This window comes from Scyliorhinus torazame, chromosome 3, assembly GCF_047496885.1.
Source record: "Scyliorhinus torazame isolate Kashiwa2021f chromosome 3, sScyTor2.1, whole genome shotgun sequence".
Taxonomy (NCBI): domain Eukaryota; kingdom Metazoa; phylum Chordata; class Chondrichthyes; order Carcharhiniformes; family Scyliorhinidae; genus Scyliorhinus; species Scyliorhinus torazame.
This window is the reverse complement of record NC_092709.1, coordinates 8070920-8089337: the sequence shown is the minus strand read 5'-3', so window position 1 is coordinate 8089337 and position 18418 is coordinate 8070920. Positions and strand designations below refer to the sequence as shown.

The 18418-nt window shown below is 50.9% G+C and overlaps 1 protein-coding gene across 6 annotated transcripts in view; it reads right to left on the bottom strand.

Annotated features, from left to right (window-relative positions):
- LOC140408279 (electrogenic sodium bicarbonate cotransporter 1-like) overlaps nucleotides 1–18418 on the bottom strand; it is a 356190-nt gene that overhangs the window by 284870 nt on the left and 52902 nt on the right. For all 6 annotated transcript variants that reach the window (XM_072495256.1, XM_072495257.1, XM_072495258.1 and 3 more), the window contains exon 3: nucleotides 17237–17419. In XM_072495256.1, coding sequence (XP_072351357.1) covers nucleotides 17237–17419 — 183 coding nt within the window. The remainder of the gene's footprint in view (nucleotides 1–17236; nucleotides 17420–18418) is intronic.

The window sequence follows — 18418 nt, the reverse complement described above, 5'->3', positions numbered from 1 at the left end:
GTTTCTTGCGGTCCTGGGCCGAGCAGTTACCATACCAGGCTGTGATGCAGCCCGATAGGATGCTTTCTATGGTGCACCTGTAAAGGTTGGTAAGAGTCAGCGTGGACAGGCCGAATTTCCTCAGTTTCCTGGCTCGCAGCAAGCACAGAGCCACAATGTTCCACTTTCCTGCCATTTCCACAGGTTTCAGGTAATGTAGCAGGTGGGAAAGTTGTACCTATCAGGAAAGACTGAACAGACTGGGACCCGTTACTCTAGGAAAGAAAAGACTGAGGGATGACCCGAGGGAGTCCTGAACTAGGTGCCATCACCAAGAAATCCAATCGGGCATTCAGGAGAAATATCTTTACCCAGAGAGTGGTGAGGATGTGAATTCGGTGCCATAGGGAGTGGGTGAGGTGAACAGGTTGATGCAGTTATGTGGAAGCTGGATAAATACTCGGAGAAAGAAAATAATAGGAGATGAAGTAGAGCGAGGGTGGCTAATGTAGAACGTAAACGCCAACATGGACTAATTGGGCCAAATATGGATAATATTTGGTAAAATTCAGCCAAAAGGATCTTTACACCAATTGTACCATCCATTTGTTACTGTCCTCGCTTTAATTAAGGCTCCATCTTGTCTTCTATTCTTTTCTACTTCAATGGCATACAAAACATGACGTTCTGAGTCTTCACCCTGATTCCTCTTCACCCCCCACCCGAATGTGTGATTTCCGGAACTGCCTTCTCTCAGCAGTGATCGCTCCAATTGTCCAAATCTCAGTGATTCCAAACTTCAACTGCACGAACATTACTCAGATCATGAAGATCAAAACCTCAAATTTGGGAGGAAAAAATACTCTCGGCCCTTTCAGAGGTTCCGAAGCAACCTGCCCCTATAATTCATTGCACCACCGTTCTGGTTTATTTTTTTAACACGTAAAACTGGAGGCAATCTAATTCATAATGCAGTAATACCATGATTAAAATTTAATCGCCATTATATAAAGAGTCACAGAGCGGGATATCTGACTGCGATGAGAGGCTTAATCCCCTGAAATTCCATGCCGAATATTTGTTCGGCCCACCCTGCATCTCCAGTGACACCAATCCCTCAATTATCCCATGTTGCATTCCAGTGCAACAGTTGCCTCCACTAAAAATATAAAGCAACATCTGGCCTACAAAGCCCGAACCAAACTGGTTTAGGGCCTTGGAGTTTCCCTGTGCGAATCTAAGTGCTGACAGAAAACGACACAGTTGTGAACGGTTGCAGCCTCCACATTACAAAGAGGATGTAGAGGAACTGGAGATGGTCCAAAATGAATGTGTCAGAATGATGGGCGGGATTCAGCGGGACGGGCAACTCTGGCGGGAAGGAGTGGCGTGAACCACTCCGGCGTCAGGCCACCCCGAAGGGTTAGGCCGACGCGGAATGATTTGCGTCGCGCCGGCTGGCGGGGAAGGGCCTCCGCCTGCCGACGTGAGTTGGCGCATGTGCGGGAGCGCCAGCGTGTGCTGGCGTCATCCCTGCGCATGCGCAGGGGCGGTTCATCTCAGTGTCGGCCATCGCGGAGGTCCACAGCAGCCGGCACGGAGGAATAGAGTGGCCCCACGGCACAGGCCTGCCGCGGATTTGTGGGCCCCGATCGCGGGCCAGGCCACCGTGGGGACACCTCCCGGGGCCAGATCCCCCCGCGCCCCCACGAGGACCCCGGAGGCCGCCCACGCGGCCAGGTCCCGCCGGTAAGTACCCGTTGTAATTTACGCTGGCAGGACCGGCCTAAAAGGGGCGGCCACTCGGCCCATCGTGGGCCGGAGAATCGCCGGGGGGGGGGCACTGCCAGCGGCCGCCGACCGGCGCGGTGCGATTCCCGCCCCCGCCAGATCCCCGGTGCCGGAGAATTCCATATGGGGGGGGGGGGGCAGATTCATGCCGCCACCCAGAGATTCTCCGACCCCCCGCCGGGTCGGAGAATTCCGCCCGATATCTCTGATTGGTTGACTGTCAGGAAAATCTGACAAGGCCGGGCCTCTTGTCTCCAGAAAAGGGAAGAGACCTGATAGAGATCTTTAAACTTCCGAAGGAGTGAAATGGTAGCCATGCAGAAAGAGTTTCCACTTGTGCAGGAATCTAAAAATAGGTATCATGCATATAATATAGTCACTAATAAATCCAATGGGGAATTCAGGAGAAACCTCTTTACCCTGTAGCCATCTGGGATGGCCACTTCCAACTAGGTACAGAACAACTCGTAAAGACTGATGGGTAAAATGGACAAGCCAAGAGTCGGGCAGGCTCAGAGCCTGAAATGCATATTTGTCAGCAAAGTCCAGACAGCATCGAAACTCCGTCCAATTAGCATGTTGATCAGGCCGATTAGCGGGTGATGGCCCATCTCCCCCAACACAAAGGACTGGTACTCCAGCTACCGGGACAGTCCCAGACATTTCAGCGCCACTCCCTGTCCAAGGGAAACACAAACAACGGGGTCAGTGACCGCTTGGGACACGCCCAGCCATCCAGATCCCCGCCCACGTATTGGCTAAGGAATCGAACGGAGCGATCAGGGATCACCCAATTCGTAAGGCCCAAATCGAAGAACCGCCCAAAAGAGCGCGAAAGCCCCCCCGAGTATAAAGGAAGAGTTCGCCATATGTTCGCTTCCTTTTGGCCTTGGTACTCCGGTCACGGTCATCGCCAATCGCGGCAACACCAGAAGCAAGTTCAAGTTCAACGCCCACTACCAGACGGACGAGCCCAGCCGAGCAGCAGTTACCCCTTCGAACCCGAGAGATCCAGAACGGCGGCCATTGTTTCCTGACCTAAACCGGTTGCCCGAAATTAAGTACAGGTTGTCTTAGTAATAGGTGTAGTTAACTGGTAGCGTTTATGTTACATGACTAATTGAGTGTAACTAAAGTACCCTTGACCTTGAACTAACTAACTGGTGTTTGGTTCTTTGATCGATACCCGGTTGAAACTTGTGGTGGTATCATTCGATACCTGGCGACTCTAAGCATTCGGACATAGACAATATCGAAAGAAGGCAAATTCACTGATTGCCCTAATTGGGACAGAGCCACAGAAAAGACCAAGTAGTCGAGATAAAACGCACAACAACCCAGAGAGTGGCGGGAATGTCGGACTCGCTCCCACAGGGAGTGCAGAGGTGAACAGGGCAGAGACATTTAAGGATAAACTGCATAACACACATGAGGGAGAAAGGAATAGAAGGAGATGGTGATAGGGTGAGCTGGAGAGGGGAGTGGGAGGGTAGAGTATAAACAACAGTACAGAGCAGTTGGGCCGAATGGCCTGTTTCTGAGCTGGAGAGTTTATTTATTTTTGAGCCTGTCACAGTGTCATTTACTTTTTTATATATAAATTCAGAGTATCCAATTCTTTTTTTCCAATTAAGGGGTAATTTAGCGTGGCCAATCCACCTACCCTGCACATCTTTGGGTTGTGGGGGCGAAACCCACGCAGACACAGGTGAGAATGTGCAAACTTCACACGGACAGTGATCCAGGGCCGGGATCGAACCTGCGACCTCGGCCCCGTGAGGCAGCAGTGCTAACCACTGCGCCGCCGTGCCGCCCAGAGTAATTTACTTTAGTTCAATTAACGCTTGGTCCCGGAGAAATGTATTATCCATCGCAGTCATAGACCCCAGCAGGGAGAAGAGAGAGACAAAAGGAGGAACTCACTGCCACAGAGAGTACCTGAGGTGAATAGTATTGATACATTTCAGGGGAAACTGAATAAAAACATGAGGGAAAGAGCAATAGAAGGATACGGTGGCGGGGTGAGATGGAGAGGGGAGTGGGAGGAAGGGCGGGGAAAGCAAAAACATCAGAATGGACCAACTGGGCTGAGTAATTTGTTTCTGTGTAAATTTTATGCTCCTTTACACAAGAACGATTGACGAATTTGTACCAAATTCCACTGTGCCCTAGTTGAGTGGCAGAGCAACTTCACGAATAAACTGAAAGGATCTGTACATCGATCATTTAGAGAATTGGAAGAGTATGGAATTCTGGGAGGGTTGAAGGGCTGTCCCTTCCAGAGACGGGGAGGAGCGAGGCCTCAGAGTGATTCAAAGCGAAGAATGAGAATTTCAGCTTTGTGGCATTGCCGGACTGGGAATCAATCTAGTTCATGGTGAATTGGGTATGCTTAGTGGTGTCAAGGATTGCAAAAGACTGGAAGCCGACCGAGATAGGACAATGTGGTGGGCAGATAAATGGCAAATGCAGTTCAATATTTTTAAAATGTGGTGAAATATATGGAAATTTATGGGGTGAGGGGATATCTTCAATGCAGCATAAAAGCGGCGGGTGCACAGTTGGGGGTGACTAAAGGCGATGGCTCTGGTAGATGGAATGAGTATATACAGGATTATCCCCCGGCTTCTCGTGAAGTTACAAAGTCAGAAAGATCAAGGAAAATCAGGGCATTAGTATAACACTCAGGAATAATGATTCTCAGCATGCTGGGCCAGGCAGAAACTCACCAGGTCCTCCTCACACCCAGCAAGCAGGGAACTCACTAAAAACCAAATCGGAGAAAGGTGGTAGATTGTAATTCACCTTGGGCAGCCACACAAATCAGGCTGTGCCGCACCTGTCGCTTATTAAAGCTCCAGCAGATATTTAATTCCACTGACTGCCAACGGGACTGAATATCTGGCAGCTGGCCCAGTTGGCAGCAGGGGGTAATATAGCCTGTTTGTGTCCCCGCCAAGGCGAATTTCAACCCCCCTCAGTCCTCCCAACCTCCCCTGCAACACCCCGCCCCCCCCCACCCCTACCCCCACCCCTCACCCTCTGACCTCCCAGGATGGCCACTTCTCAGCCCCCCACCTCTCCAGTCACCTTCTAAATTCCTCCCCACTCACACCCCTTCCAACCAACCAACCAACCCGCCATCGTGAGCCTCTGCCCCTCCACCTCCCACTCTGGCCCTCCCTCCTCTGCTAGCCCCTCCTTCGTCAGCCCGCACGAGCACCTGTCCGATACATAATCAGCCCACAGGCAGCTGCCCTCAGAGTTGCCGTGCGGTGTCCGTGAATCTCTCCCAGCCCTGGGTAACGTGGGGACTTTTGTACATTCTGATTAACAGCCTCAAGGTCAGGCTTTCCAAGGGGGGGTGAAGGCGATTACGGTGATGTCTCATCTTGCCATGAACTCACCTGCTTAGATCAACGTTAGTATCAATTGCAGTTCGCTCCAGATTAATATTAATGACAACATCAGTGAGAAGGGAGAGAGAGGGAGAGGAAAAACGAGAAAAAGATTAAGAGGAAAAGTGGGAAAGAGCGGCGTATGAACGGAGGGAAGAGAGGAAGATGCGGCGAGGGAATGCAAAAGAAAAATGAAAAATGTAGTTATACAGAATATTTCACTACCGTTGGGCATTGAAAAGCAATGTGGAACCAATTGTGTCTTTCCTGTGCACAGAGGCCACTTGTGAAAAAGGAAAATTAAATGGAAATGAAAATCGCGTATTGTCACAAGTAGGCTTCAAATGAAGTTACTGTGAAAAGCCGCTAGTCACCACATTCCGCCGCCTGTTTGGGGAGGAATTGAACCGTGCTGCTGGCCTGCCTTGGTCTGCTTTCAAAGCCAGCGATTTAGCCCCTGTGCGAAACCAGCTGGGACAACTGACATTGGTGCCATCCATTCCCAGAGAAAGCAAAGATGGTTCACCCTCCCACTATGCCAGGTGGCTGGTTGCATCTGTCAGGAAGGGGTTGTGTTCGGATTAATCCCGTTTCCTTTTCACTCCCTCTCTCTGTCTCTCTCTCTCTGCCAATCCCTCTCCCTCTCTTGCTCCTTCTTCCTGTCTTTCTCTCCCCTGCTCGCTCTCCATTTCTCTCTGGCTCCCTCTCCCTGTTCCCGTCTCCCACTCCCTCTCCCTGTCCCATTCCTCACCCCGCCCCTCCCCCTCACTCCGCCCCTGGTGGCAGATTCCACACAGAGTTGAAAGCACCCTGCTAGCCAGCATGGTATGTGGGCCCATACAAAGAGCACATTGTCTCTGGTCACCCGTATTCGGGATCTCAATGAGGTGACCAGTTGCCAACAGGATTCTTGGCTCAAGTACTGACGATTAGCCATCGGGATTGGGGACTATTTTAATGACTGCATATTCCATTCAAAGTGATTACTTTTAAAGTAACATAAACTCTTACTATCAAATGGCTAATCTATGATGTTTATAGGAGATTATAGAAACTTGCTACCTTTTTTAATCCCTTATAGCCATTGCTAATTATTTCTGTGGTTGGTCATGCATACGGTGTCCAAATTACTTACAATCGTTATTACATTGGTCTACGTGACGATGCCAAGGGAATGAAATGCGAGATGTAAGAGTTACTTTTCACACACATTCCTCAAATCCTTCAACAATACTTTTCATTGAATCCACCATCGCATTCCTGAAGCAGACTCTTCAAAGCATCTGGCTCCATCAGGCAAGGGATAGTCGCCTTACAATTCAATTAAGACGCCATTAACCTGGGTTTATTGTGTGAAACACTAGATTGAAGATTTGACACCGGAATGTGCACCATGCAATTGATGAGTCCACATCCATGTACCGTGCCCCACTGGCTCACTCACTCCATGTACCGTGCCCCACTGGCTCACTCACTCCATGTACCGTGCCCCACTGGCTCACTCACTCCATGTACCGTGCCCCACTGGCTCACTCACTCCATGTACCGTGCCCCACTGGCTCACTCACTCCATGTACCGTGCCCCACTGGCTCACTCACTCCATGTACCGTGCCCCACTGGCTCACTCACGCAGCTGAAGTGAGACTTCCCACTCCAGAAACAAGAGCACAAAATTGTGATTGACACACCCCGTGCAGTACTGAGGGAGTGCTGCACTGTCAAAGGGTCAGTGCTGAGGGAGTGCTGCACTGTCAGAGGGTCAGTACTGAGGGAGTGCTGCACTGTCAAAGGGTCAGTGCTGAGGGAGTGCTGCACTGTCAGAGGGTCAGTACTGAGGGAGTGCCGCACTGTCAGAGGGTCAGTACTGAGGGAGTGATGCACTGTCAGAGGGTCAGCACTGAGGGAGTGCAGCACTGTCAGAGGGTCAGCACTGAGGGAGTGCAGCACTGTCAGAGGCTCAGTACTGAGGCAGTGCTGCACTGTCAGAGGGTCAGCACTGAGGGAGTGCAGCACTGTCAGAGGCTCAGTGCTGAGGGAGTGCTGCACTGTCAGAGGGTCAGTACTGAGGGAGTGCCGCACTGTCAGAGGGTCAGTACTGAGGGAGTGATGCACTGTCAGAGGGTCAGCACTGAGGGAGTGCTGCACTGTCAGAGGGTCAGTACGGAGGGAGTGCTGCACTGTCAGAGGGTCAGTACTGGGGGAGTGCCGCACTGTCAGAGGATCAGTACTGAGGGAGTGCTGCACTGTCAGATGGTCAGTACTGAGAGAGTGCTGCACTGTCAGAGGGTCAGTACTGAGGGAGTGCTGCACTGTCAGAGGGTCAGTACTGAGGGAGTGCTGCACTGTCAGAGGGTCAGTACTGAGGGAGTGCTGCACTGTCAGAGGGTCAGCACTGAGGGAGTGCTGCACTGTCAGAGGGTCAGCACTGAGGGAGTGCTGCACTGTCAGAGGGTCAGTACTGAGGGAGTGCTGCACTGTCAGAGGGTCAGCACTGAGGGAGTGCAGCACTGTCAGAGGGTCAGTACTGAGGGAGTGCTGCACTGTCAGAGGGTCAGTACTGAGGGAGTGCTGCACTGTCAGAGGGTCAGCACTGAGGGAGTGCAGCACTGTCAGAGTCAATTCTTCCCGATGCAGGTGGAGCATTGCGAAAGACTGGGAAAATGCCAGGTCGTTCCACTTAATGATATCCCAATGATGTTTACTGTGCCATTTGCATGCACGCACTAGCGTGCAGTGTAGAATGCATTCGCACTGCTGTTGAGGGACTGGAATATGGCATCCCGTTTGCCGGTGAATTCTCCGCCCGATCGTATTTCGCAATTCCGGCGTCGCTGGACAGAGAATCCCGCCCAATTTGCCAGAAGGTGTAGTCCTCACTCAGTTGCATACAACTCTGGAGGCAGAACATCAGTTCAGTAGTCAGTGCTCTCCAAAATGATTGAGAGTGGCAGGGCTTATTGTCACTGGCAAAAACACTGCTGTTATATCCTGAACATTTGTTGCATTTCTCCCGAGAAGGCACGATCTCCTGTCGGGACAATGGTTCCAGGGCTGGAAGCCCGCGTGGCCATTTTTGGGTTTGCTTTTTCTCTTAGTCTACCTGGATGTCGATGAATCTTTGTGACTGATGAAACCACCTGCTCATTAACCCATCCGCTCAATCAATAAGCGATTCACTCGATTTCTCACTCAGCTGTCACTCACCCGCTGCTCACTCACTTTTTCACCAGCTCACTCAATTATTTACCTACTAATTTGCTCAGATTTCTCAGATATAAAGATGTGCCATTCTAGAGCATCTATTAGAGACAGGCCAGCACTCAATCCCCTGGAAAGTCTTGTGACTGTGCTATTTCGAATAGCTCGGGCTAATAGTTGAGAAACTTCTTAACTGGATGAGGAAGTGAAAAGACAAACTTTCGATTAGACACAGATACCATGTCAGCTGATGAGAAAATCTAGAAACCCCATAAAAGCTGAATGAGGGAAGGAGGAAATGGCTGCTGGGCGGCAGGGTAGCACAGTGGTTAGCACTGTTGCCTCACAACGCCAGGATCCCAGGTTCGATTCCCGCTTGGGTCACTGTCTGCGCGGAGTCTGCACGTTCTCCCCGTGTCTGCGTGGGTTTCCTCCGGGTGCTCCGGTTTCCTCCCACAAGTCCTGAAAGACGTGCTTGTTAGGTGAATTGGACATTCTGAATTCTCCATCTGTGTACCCGAACAGGCGCCGGAATGTGGCGACTAGGGGCTTTTCACAGTAACTTCATTGCAGTGTTAATGTAAGCCTACTTGTGACACTAATAAAGATTATTATGATTTTAAGAAGGGGTGGAAGGGAAGTGATTTCCTGAGCTGTTGTCAATTAGAGAAATGCAAGGGAAAAGATTGTGGTGAGCAAGAATTACCAAGATTGTAAATCTACCAAAGTGCATGGAACAGCGTTAATTATTCAGGGGAGCATCCGTCCATATAGCTAATGAATCAGTCTGAGTCACTCATGCTGTAAGGTACATGGTATTCATGCTTTTACAAAGGAAGTTTAGAGGATACCCTGGATTTGACAATTGATCCTTTTGCATTGCTTTCATATCAAGGGGTTTGTGGAGTAAGCATAAATCATAGGGGTTAGCACAGAAACAGGCCATTCGGTCGAACTGATCCATGCTGGTCTTTATGGTCCACACAAGCCCCTCCTCCCACTCCCATTCCCGTACCAGCCTCCCCGAACAGGCGCCGGAATGTGGCGACTCGGGGCTTTTCACAGTAACTTCATTTGAAGCCTACTTGTGACAATAAGCGATTTTCATTTCGTTTCATTCATCTCACACGAGCAGCACTTCCTTCTATCCCTTTCGCCCTCAAGTGTTTATGGTGCACATTTATGCTATTTGTTTCAACTACTCGTGGAAGTGTGTTCCACATTCACAACTCCCTTGCAAAAGAAGTTTATTCTGAATTTCCGACCGAATGTATTAGCGACTATATTAGATTTATGGCTCCCTTAGTTTTGACTCCCCCACAACAGAAAATATTTTCTTTACCAAACCCCTTCATAACTTTAAAGGCGTCTCACCAGGTTACCGCAACCTTCCCCTTTCTCGGGAATTCTGAATATTGAATGCATGTCGTCAACTTAATCTTTTATACATAGGGCGTGATTTAATGGCCTTGTCACCCCCGACCCGGTGGCCTGACGAGGCCAATGAATCGTGCGGGACGCGGCGATCTGGTTCGCGCCTTCGCTGGGCAAGATTCAGATATACATATTTCAGTGAGCCATTAGATCATTTAAACATGTCTGCGCCGTATTCTCCCGGGTCCCGGGGACTAACAGCCACGCCTGAGTGACCTTGCCATGGCGCTGTTTAATACTAGTGGACGTGGCATTACGGCACCTGGGGGGGGGGGGGGGGGGGGGGGGGGGGGGGTCGCCCAGACCATTTGAGGCCCCTGTGGTCGAGCTCTGGGCAGGATGGCACATTGGCACTCCCCCTGTCATCTGGGCACTTTGGCACTGCCAGGCTGGCAAGGGCACTGCCAGGGTGCTAGGCTGGCAGTGCCAAGGTGTCCTGGTGCCAGGTTGCCCATTCCAGGGGTCGGGCCCATGGTGCCTTGTCCATAAGAGGTGAGGTGAGGTCAGGGGGGGGGTGGGGAGGGGGGGTGCCCGAGGCCCTCATAAGGTGTCATTTGGGTGCAGTGGAGGAAGGGGGAGGTCCAGAGAGCCAGCTGGGTTCCTGAGGGGGGGGGGTGTCGAAAGATCTGGGCGGCATTTAAAAATGGTGCCCGATCGGCGAATACTCTTCCTGCACTGGCGGGCTGAGTTCATCAGATCAGGAAATGATGTAAACTATGGCCTTGTCGGGCATTCCTCACCGAGACCAAATAAAACAGCAAAGTGCGGTTCAAAAGCGATGTCTTTCTCGCCGCTAAGAAACACCCCACTAATCACACCAGAAACGGTGTGATTCTTCCGTTGCCCGCCCTTACAGACAGGGCAGCGCAGGTAGTGGGCGCTAGTTTAACTAAAACATCTCTACTATCTCTGTAATCTCCGGCAGTCCTACAACCCACCGAGACCTCTGAACTCATCCAATTCTGGCCTCCTGTGTATGGCCGCTGTTCACCAGATCACCGTTGCTTGGTGCGCACTCAGCTACCTTCGCCTTAAGCTCAGGAATTACCTCCTGAAGCCATCTTTCCTCCTTTAAGGAAGTGGAAGGGTGGGTTAGTAAGTTTGCCGATCACACAAAGGTTGGGGGAGTTGTAGATAGTGTTGAGGGCTGTTGCAGGTTACAACAGGATATTGACAGGATGCAGAGCTGGGCTGAGAAGTAGCAGATGGAGTTCAACCTTGATAAATGTGAAGTGATTCATTTTGGAAGATCGAATTTGAATGCTGAATACAGGGTTAAAAGCAGGATTCTTGGAAGTGTGGAGGGACAGAGGGATCTTGGGGTCCACGTACATAGACCCCTCTAAGTTGCCACCCAAGTTGATAGGGTTGTTAAGAAGGTGTATGGTGTGTGTCTTTCATTAACAGGGGGATTGAGTTTAAGAGCTGTGAGGTTTTGTTGCAGCTTTATAAAACTGTAGTTAGACCACACTCGGAATATTGTGTCCAGTTCTGGTCGCCTCATTATAGGAAGGATGTGGATGCTTTGGAGAGGGTGCAGAGGAGATTTACCAGGATGCTGCCTGGACTGGAGGGCATGTCTTATGAAGAAAGGTTGAGGGAGCGAGGGCTTTTCTCACTAGAGTGAAGAAGGAAGAGAGGTGGACTTCATAGAGGTGTACAAGGTGATGAGAGGCATGGATAGAGTGGATAGTCAGAGATTTTTCCCCAGAGTGGAAATGGCTGTCACGAGGGGACATAATTTTAAGGTGATTGGAGGAAGGTGTAGGGGAGATGTCAGAGGTCAGTTCTTTACACAGAGAGTGGTGGGTGTGTGGAATGCACTGCCAGCAGAGGTGGGGGAGTCAGAGTCATTTGGGACATTTAAGCGACTCTTGGACAGACACATGGACAGCAGTAAATTGAAGGGGTGACGGTCAGGTTGATATTAAATTAGGATAAGTGGTCAGCACAACATCGTGGGCCGAAGGGCCTGTACTGTGCTGGACTGTTCTATGTTCTATGCTCTTTGAAACCAACTTCTTTGCCCAAGGTATTGGTCAGCTGTCTTAACGTCTCCCTGTGCGGCCTGGGAGGTCAAATTTGATTTGATAATGGTTGCTCTGAAGCACCTTGGGATGTTTGGCCATGTTAAAGGCGCTATATAAATGCAAGTGCGCTCACAGTGTTTTCGATCTGGATTATAACATCAATCTTTGGTGTTATCCAATGAATTACTTTGAAAGTGCGGTCGTTATTGTTGTGAAGACAAAGATGAACTTTGCAGCATCTCTGTTTGTCCCTGAGCTGGAATGCTCTTCAGCATAAACACGACATTCTGTACTTCCCCATGGATTCCAGTGGCAGACTTTGCAGAATGTTCCACACTGTCCTGTGCTGAGGCAGCTGGTTTCAGACAGAGTGTAAGAGGGGATCTGTAATTCATCAGGAAGCCTGGGGACCAGGGAGGTCAGTCATAGCCCAGTCAAATTAATTTCACATTGATGTGAATGAAAGCCTTGCAGATCAAAGATCTGAGGGAGTTTAAATCCAGCTGATGTGGTTTTCCCTTTTTAGGAATTTATAGACATTTTCTCTGAGCCAGCAGGTGTATTGCACAGGTGAGTTTTAAAGCAGTGATTTATTTTCCACTGTCTCTGTCTGGACTCCTCTCCAGCTCCCAGGCAGGGGTCTCTGTAATGGGGGGGCTCACAGACAGGGGTCTCTGTAATGGGGGGCTCCCAGGCAGGGGTATCTGTCATGGGGGGGGGGGGCTCCCAGGCAGGGGTCTCTGTAATGGGGAGGCTCACAGACAGGGGTCTCTGTAATGGGGGGGCTCACAGACAGGGGTCTCTGTAATGGGGAGGCTCACAGACAGGGGTCTCTGTAATGGGGGGCTCACAGGCAGGGATCTCTGTAATGGGGGGGCTCCCAGGCAGGGGTCTCTGTAATGGGGGGCTCACAGACAGGGGACTCTGTAATGGGGGGCTCACAGACAAGGGACTCTGTAATGGGGGGCTCCCAGGCAGGGGTATCTGTCATGGGGGGGGGGGCTCCCAGGCAGGGGTCTCTGTAATGGGGGGCTCACAGACAGGGGTCTCTGTAAAGGGGGGCTCACAGACAGGGGTCTCTGTAATGGGGGGCTCCCAGGAAAGGGTCTCTGTAATGGGGGCTCCCAGGAAAGGGTCTCTGTAATGGGGGGACTCCCAGGCAGGGGTCTCTGTAATGGGGGGGGGAGGGTCCCAGGCAGGAGTCTCTGTAATGGGGGGCTCACAGACAGGGGTCTCTGTAATGGGGGGCTCACAGACAGGGGTCTCTGTAATGGGGGGCTCCCAGGAAAGGGTCTCTGTAATGGGGGGGGGGGCTCCCAGGCAGGGGTCTCTGTAATGGGGGGGGGGCTCCCAGGCAGGGGTCTCTGTAATGGGGGGCTCACAGACAGGGGTCTCTGTAATGGGGGGCTCCCAGGAAAGGGTCTCTGTAATGGGGAGGCTCACAGACAGGGGTCTCTGTAACGGGCGACTCCGAGGAAAGGGTCTGTGTAATGGGGGGATTTCTGGTGGGGATCTCTCTCATGGTGGGGGTATCTCTCATGGTGGGGGTCTCTCTCATGGGGAGTGGTGGGTTCTGGTGGGGGTCTCTCTCATTGGGTATATGATAGATTGGTTTTGATCTAAATGGGGGTCAGATGGCCAGGTAGGAGAGTGGAGTTAAGGGCACAATCAGATCACCCATAAAAGGCAGAGCATGATCGAAGGGCCGAATGGCCAACTCCTGCTCTTATATCTAACGATCGTATGATCAAGAATCCAGGAGCAATTGTCCCAAATTCCCAATAATGTGCTCCCACTTCACAAAACTCTGCAGAAAACCTGATAACTATTGGTATTCAAACTGTTGCCTCTTGTAAAAGGACATGAACGCAAAATGGACCTTGGCAAAGAATGAACAGAGCTTCACTGATCCTAAGCACAGGGCCAGCACAAGCTCACAGATGTACAGATTACAGTGAGCTGGTCGTTCCGTTGGTGAGACTGGGCTTCCATTGTGAGCTCATCAAGTTCAGAAGACCATGGTGACCCCACGTCTCGAATGTACGTTATGTGAAATATTTTCAAATAATTAAAACCCTATCCCAATCATTGTTTTATTTAAAACAAACCCACAGACTGGGGCATTGTTCTGGGCTCTGTGTTCCCAAAGGGTAGCCAGCCAATGTAGAAAATGCGAAAAATAATTGACAAGATCGATACGAGGTGCCAGGTGTTGAGGAGGATAGAAAGAGGGTGGGAGTCGTTTCTCTGGAAAAAGGAGTTGACCGAGTGGTGACCGAACACCGGCCTTTAAAATTAGGAAAATTGATGGGGAAGGCGTGTGGAAAACGTTTCCAGCGATGGGGGGAGGCCCTGCTGCAAATTCAGCCTTTTCTCAAAAACTGAGCAGCGAATGAGAGAGTGAGAAAGACGACAATTAAACCTATCGATTGTGAAATGATCTGGTCGGTAGATGGAAGCAAACTTGGCTGGTTAAACATCGACACGGCCGCTAGAGGCCAGGGGAAGCTGCCATCGGGCTTCCCAACAGCCTCTGCGCCCCGCGAGTTCGAACGGGACTTGCGAGTCGTCGCGTTCGGTTTCCCGCCCACAATGGCCAAGCCGGGGCCTAGCCCCACCAAGTCGGTTTCAGAGCCGACTCGGCCATGCCTGCGCCAGATCTAACCGGCTGCCGGCATCTAACGGTCTCCCCAGGGAGACCCCAGCTGGGCACCGTTTAGTATTGGTTCACACAAACGTGGGCCAGATGAAATGGACCCTGGGGGTGTCTCCCAGGCCATTGGAGCCCCCTGGGTGGTCAGGGACAGGGCAGGGTGGCATCCTGGCTCTCCCCCTGGCGGCCGGGAACCTTGACACTGCCAGGTTGGCACTGCCACCCTGGCCCTGCCAAGGTGCCTGGGGGCATGGCCAGGCTGGCAGGAGCACTTACAGGGTGGCAGTGCCCAGGTGGCAGGGTGGCACTGCAAACGGTCAGGGCCCGAGTGGGGGGGCCATGCCCATGAAAGGATGGATGGGGGGGTTATGAAGGGTGGGGGGGGGGGACAGGGCAGGTATGCAGGCCCCCCTGAAGTTTGGGGGGTGAAGGGTGGGGATTCCAAAAAGTGGGGGGGGGGGCTGTCAGTGACCCCATAGCGGGGTGTCCTCAATGGGGGGATGTGGAGTAATGCCCGTGAGTGTGGGAGGTGACATTGCCCACGGCTGGGTAGTGTGGGGGACCCTCAAACCTACTTAGGCAGCACTAAGAGGGGAACTAAACTACCAACGAGGGAAGGAGAGGGGAGTGGGGCGGGGGGTGGGGGTGGTGCTGGAGAGGGGGGGAGCGAACCTCATTAAAAAAAACATTGTAAATAAGACACAAACTTGTTTGTAAATACCAGATACACACGAGTTGTTTCTCTGTAAAAACACCATTAAAAATATATTTTTTTAAAAAGCCAACTTAGAGATCGGGGCACGCTTTCAAAATGGTGGCCGGATCTCTGAGGAATCGGCCTGGCCAGCGGGTTCTACTGGCACTTTCCATGGCGATTAGGTTGGTGTGCCCTGTGTGGGTGTTGGGGAGGGTTGGTCGAGGGGCCCAGGGACCCCCTCATAGTGAGTTAGGGTTTGGGGGGAGCTGGGGGTCGGGCCGGGGTCTTCAGAAATCGGGATGCCATTTTGATCTCCCGTTACGCTGCAGCGTTCCGGCGGGCAGAGCTCCTCCTGCAGGACGCGGGGGTTCTGTGCGGCTCAGACGCACGTTCCTGCTGAGGTCCCCGATCTAACCAGAGTGCCGTTCAATAACGTTGTGTTTCACAGCGGTGTGAGCGCCGGGAAACCTGCGGTTAAACACGCTCGCTATGGGACTTTGCTGCCATTTTGTTCAATCGCGCCCCAAATGTGGTTAGGTGGTGGTGGGGATACCAGGGCGAAACGGCCAGCAAAACCCGCCACAAATGACACTTAGAAACGTTTCTGTTGGATCACGCCCCAGGCTCTTTTGTAACCAGCCCCTTATGATTCGAAAACAACCTTTCTTTTTCCTGATCAACCATTGAGTTTCCATGGAGGTGTTCAACAGACTGAGCGGCTTTTAGCCAATGTGGAGAGAAGGATCTGTTTGTGGAGGGAGGTTCTCGCAGGGGGGGAGGGGGACGCTAAAGGGCGTGGAGTACAAGGCTCTGAAAAAGAAGTAAAAGTGAAACTCAAAACCTTCCCGTGAAGTCTTACGTAAAGTCGCAGCAAAGTTTGATTTGTTCTGGCAGACTGGTTAAAATGGAAAAAAAATGATAGTTGGGAGTTTCAGGGAAATGGAAGCAGTCACTTCCTAGAGTAAAATACTAAAACACACTTGGCATTAAACCTGCTGGAATCATTAACGGTCTGATCACTGCTCCTGCTCGACACACTCAAGCTTGTCGTCTCTAAGGCCAAGATCTGAATTCCCTCCCTGAATCCTCTCTGCCTCTCTCTCTCTCCTACTTTCAAAAATCTCCTCCCTAAAACCTCCCTCTTTGACCATGGTCGCTTGCCGTACAATCCCTTTCTGTGGCTTGTGCCCCAATTTTGTCCAGTAATACTGCTGTGAAATGCTTCTGGCCATTTCCTTCATTACAGGTGCTATATGAATGAAGTTGTTGCTGTTGTTGTCACTTCTTCCCCCGCCTCGAAAGATGTTGCCAATTTGCAAACCTTAAGGTCAAAGGTAAACGCAGAAGCTTTGCGTTACACCTGAGTCCAGCGACACTCACAAGGCATGACATTCCTTTTGCAAGACACGTTAGCCCACTTGACCGGATGCATCACCTGAAAGATTCACTTCCCCCACCACCGACACCGTGGAAGGAGCATGTACCATCTACCCTGCAGCTGCATTGAGAAGGACAAGGGCAGCAGATACATGGGAAGCCCACCACCTGGAGGTTCCCCTACACCCAAGTCACTCACCTTCCTGACTTGGAAATATATCGGCCGTTCCTTCATGGTCGCTGTGTCAAAATCCTGGAACTTCCTCCCTAACAGCACTGTGGGTGTACCTACGCTGCAGGGGACTGCAGAAGGCAGTTCACCTCTCCAGGCAATTAGGGATGGGCAATAAATGCTGGTTTGACCGTAACCCCGTAAAAGATGAAGGGAAAAGTTAAAGGAAAGCTCAGTGTCTTGACTCATTGATGTGACCACACAAACACTTGAGTCCTTTTGATCTCTGGTGCTAATGGAAGTGGCCTTGCCTTTTCCGAAATCTCCCAGCTACCTTAGTTGGCACAGTTCCCTCTCATCATTTGTTGGGACTTTGTGGCCAATTTTGACATGTTTTAGTTTGACAGGGACATGTGTGTGCCTAATGAGGTACTCGTCCCCGGGGAAGGTCCTTACACATTGAAGATGATGTGTTGAGTGGGTACACAGGTTATTCCGATACTCACTGAGTGGCTTAAAGAGACTCCCAGTCACCAGATCATCATTGTTCTCAGTGTCTGAGCGATCAGAGGCTTCCGCTGTCCTTTCCCGCTCTTTGCTCCGTTCCTTCGTCCCTGCTCGTCTCCGATGCCGTCTCCGTCTTCGGTAGCTCTTTGGGACATGGACCCCAATGTAAACAGTGTGATGGCCTGAAAAGAGTTCAACAAAGGGTTAACCAGCTTCCATCAGACACTCTGTACCCACACGCACTGTTCTTGTACAGTTCACACAGGTGAGGTTCCCAGCATTGAATTGTTACTCCAGGTGAGTTTTCAACCTGTGTTTTATACAATTAGAAGGAAGCGGAAATGGTGACTCATGTAAGTGACCATGTGAACACGCTGTTAACAACACTGGAGGTGTGGGTTCAGTCACCAAATATACGCTGACAAAACCCTGCTCTATCTCTCCTCCACCACCTCCTCCATCCCATCTACCCAAAACCGACACCGGATGAGTTGAAAGTTCTCTTGGATTAATATCATCCAAACAAAACCCAGATACTATTGTCCACCAGCAAAGACGTGCCTCTGACACAGCTCCTTCAACCCCCTTGACTGTCAACTCAGGTTTAATGCAGAGGTACAGAACCCTAGAGTCATCACTGAACCAAAACAGGGCTTGTTGCCTCGCACCCAGACCGTTATCTCCCACCTCCATCTGTATGTCTTCTCCTATGGTGCCAAAATCTTAGGGCTAGATTTTCCCCATTGGGGGCGAGAAGCTTGAATTGGGAAATTGGAGATCAGCCAAGCATTCACCATGTGGTCAGCTGTGAACTGCATCAATAGAAACAGAAGGCCAGGCATCTGTTTCTCCAAATGGCCTTATTAGAAATGCCCGAGTCTGTTACACTGCATTCAATAAGATCATGGTTAATCTGTGATCTAATTCCACATCCTTTCTCCTGTTTCCATTACTAGCTTTAACTAAGAAAAATCTATTAACCTCAGGTTTAAAATTAATAATTGATCGAACATCAATCGTCATTTAATAATAATAATTTTTATTGTCACAAGTAGGCTTACATTAACACTGCAATGCAGTTACTGTGAAAAGCCCCTAGTCGCCACACTCCGGCGCCTGTTCGGGTACACAGAGGGAGAATTCAGAATGTCCAATTCACCTAACAGACCGTCTTTCAGGAC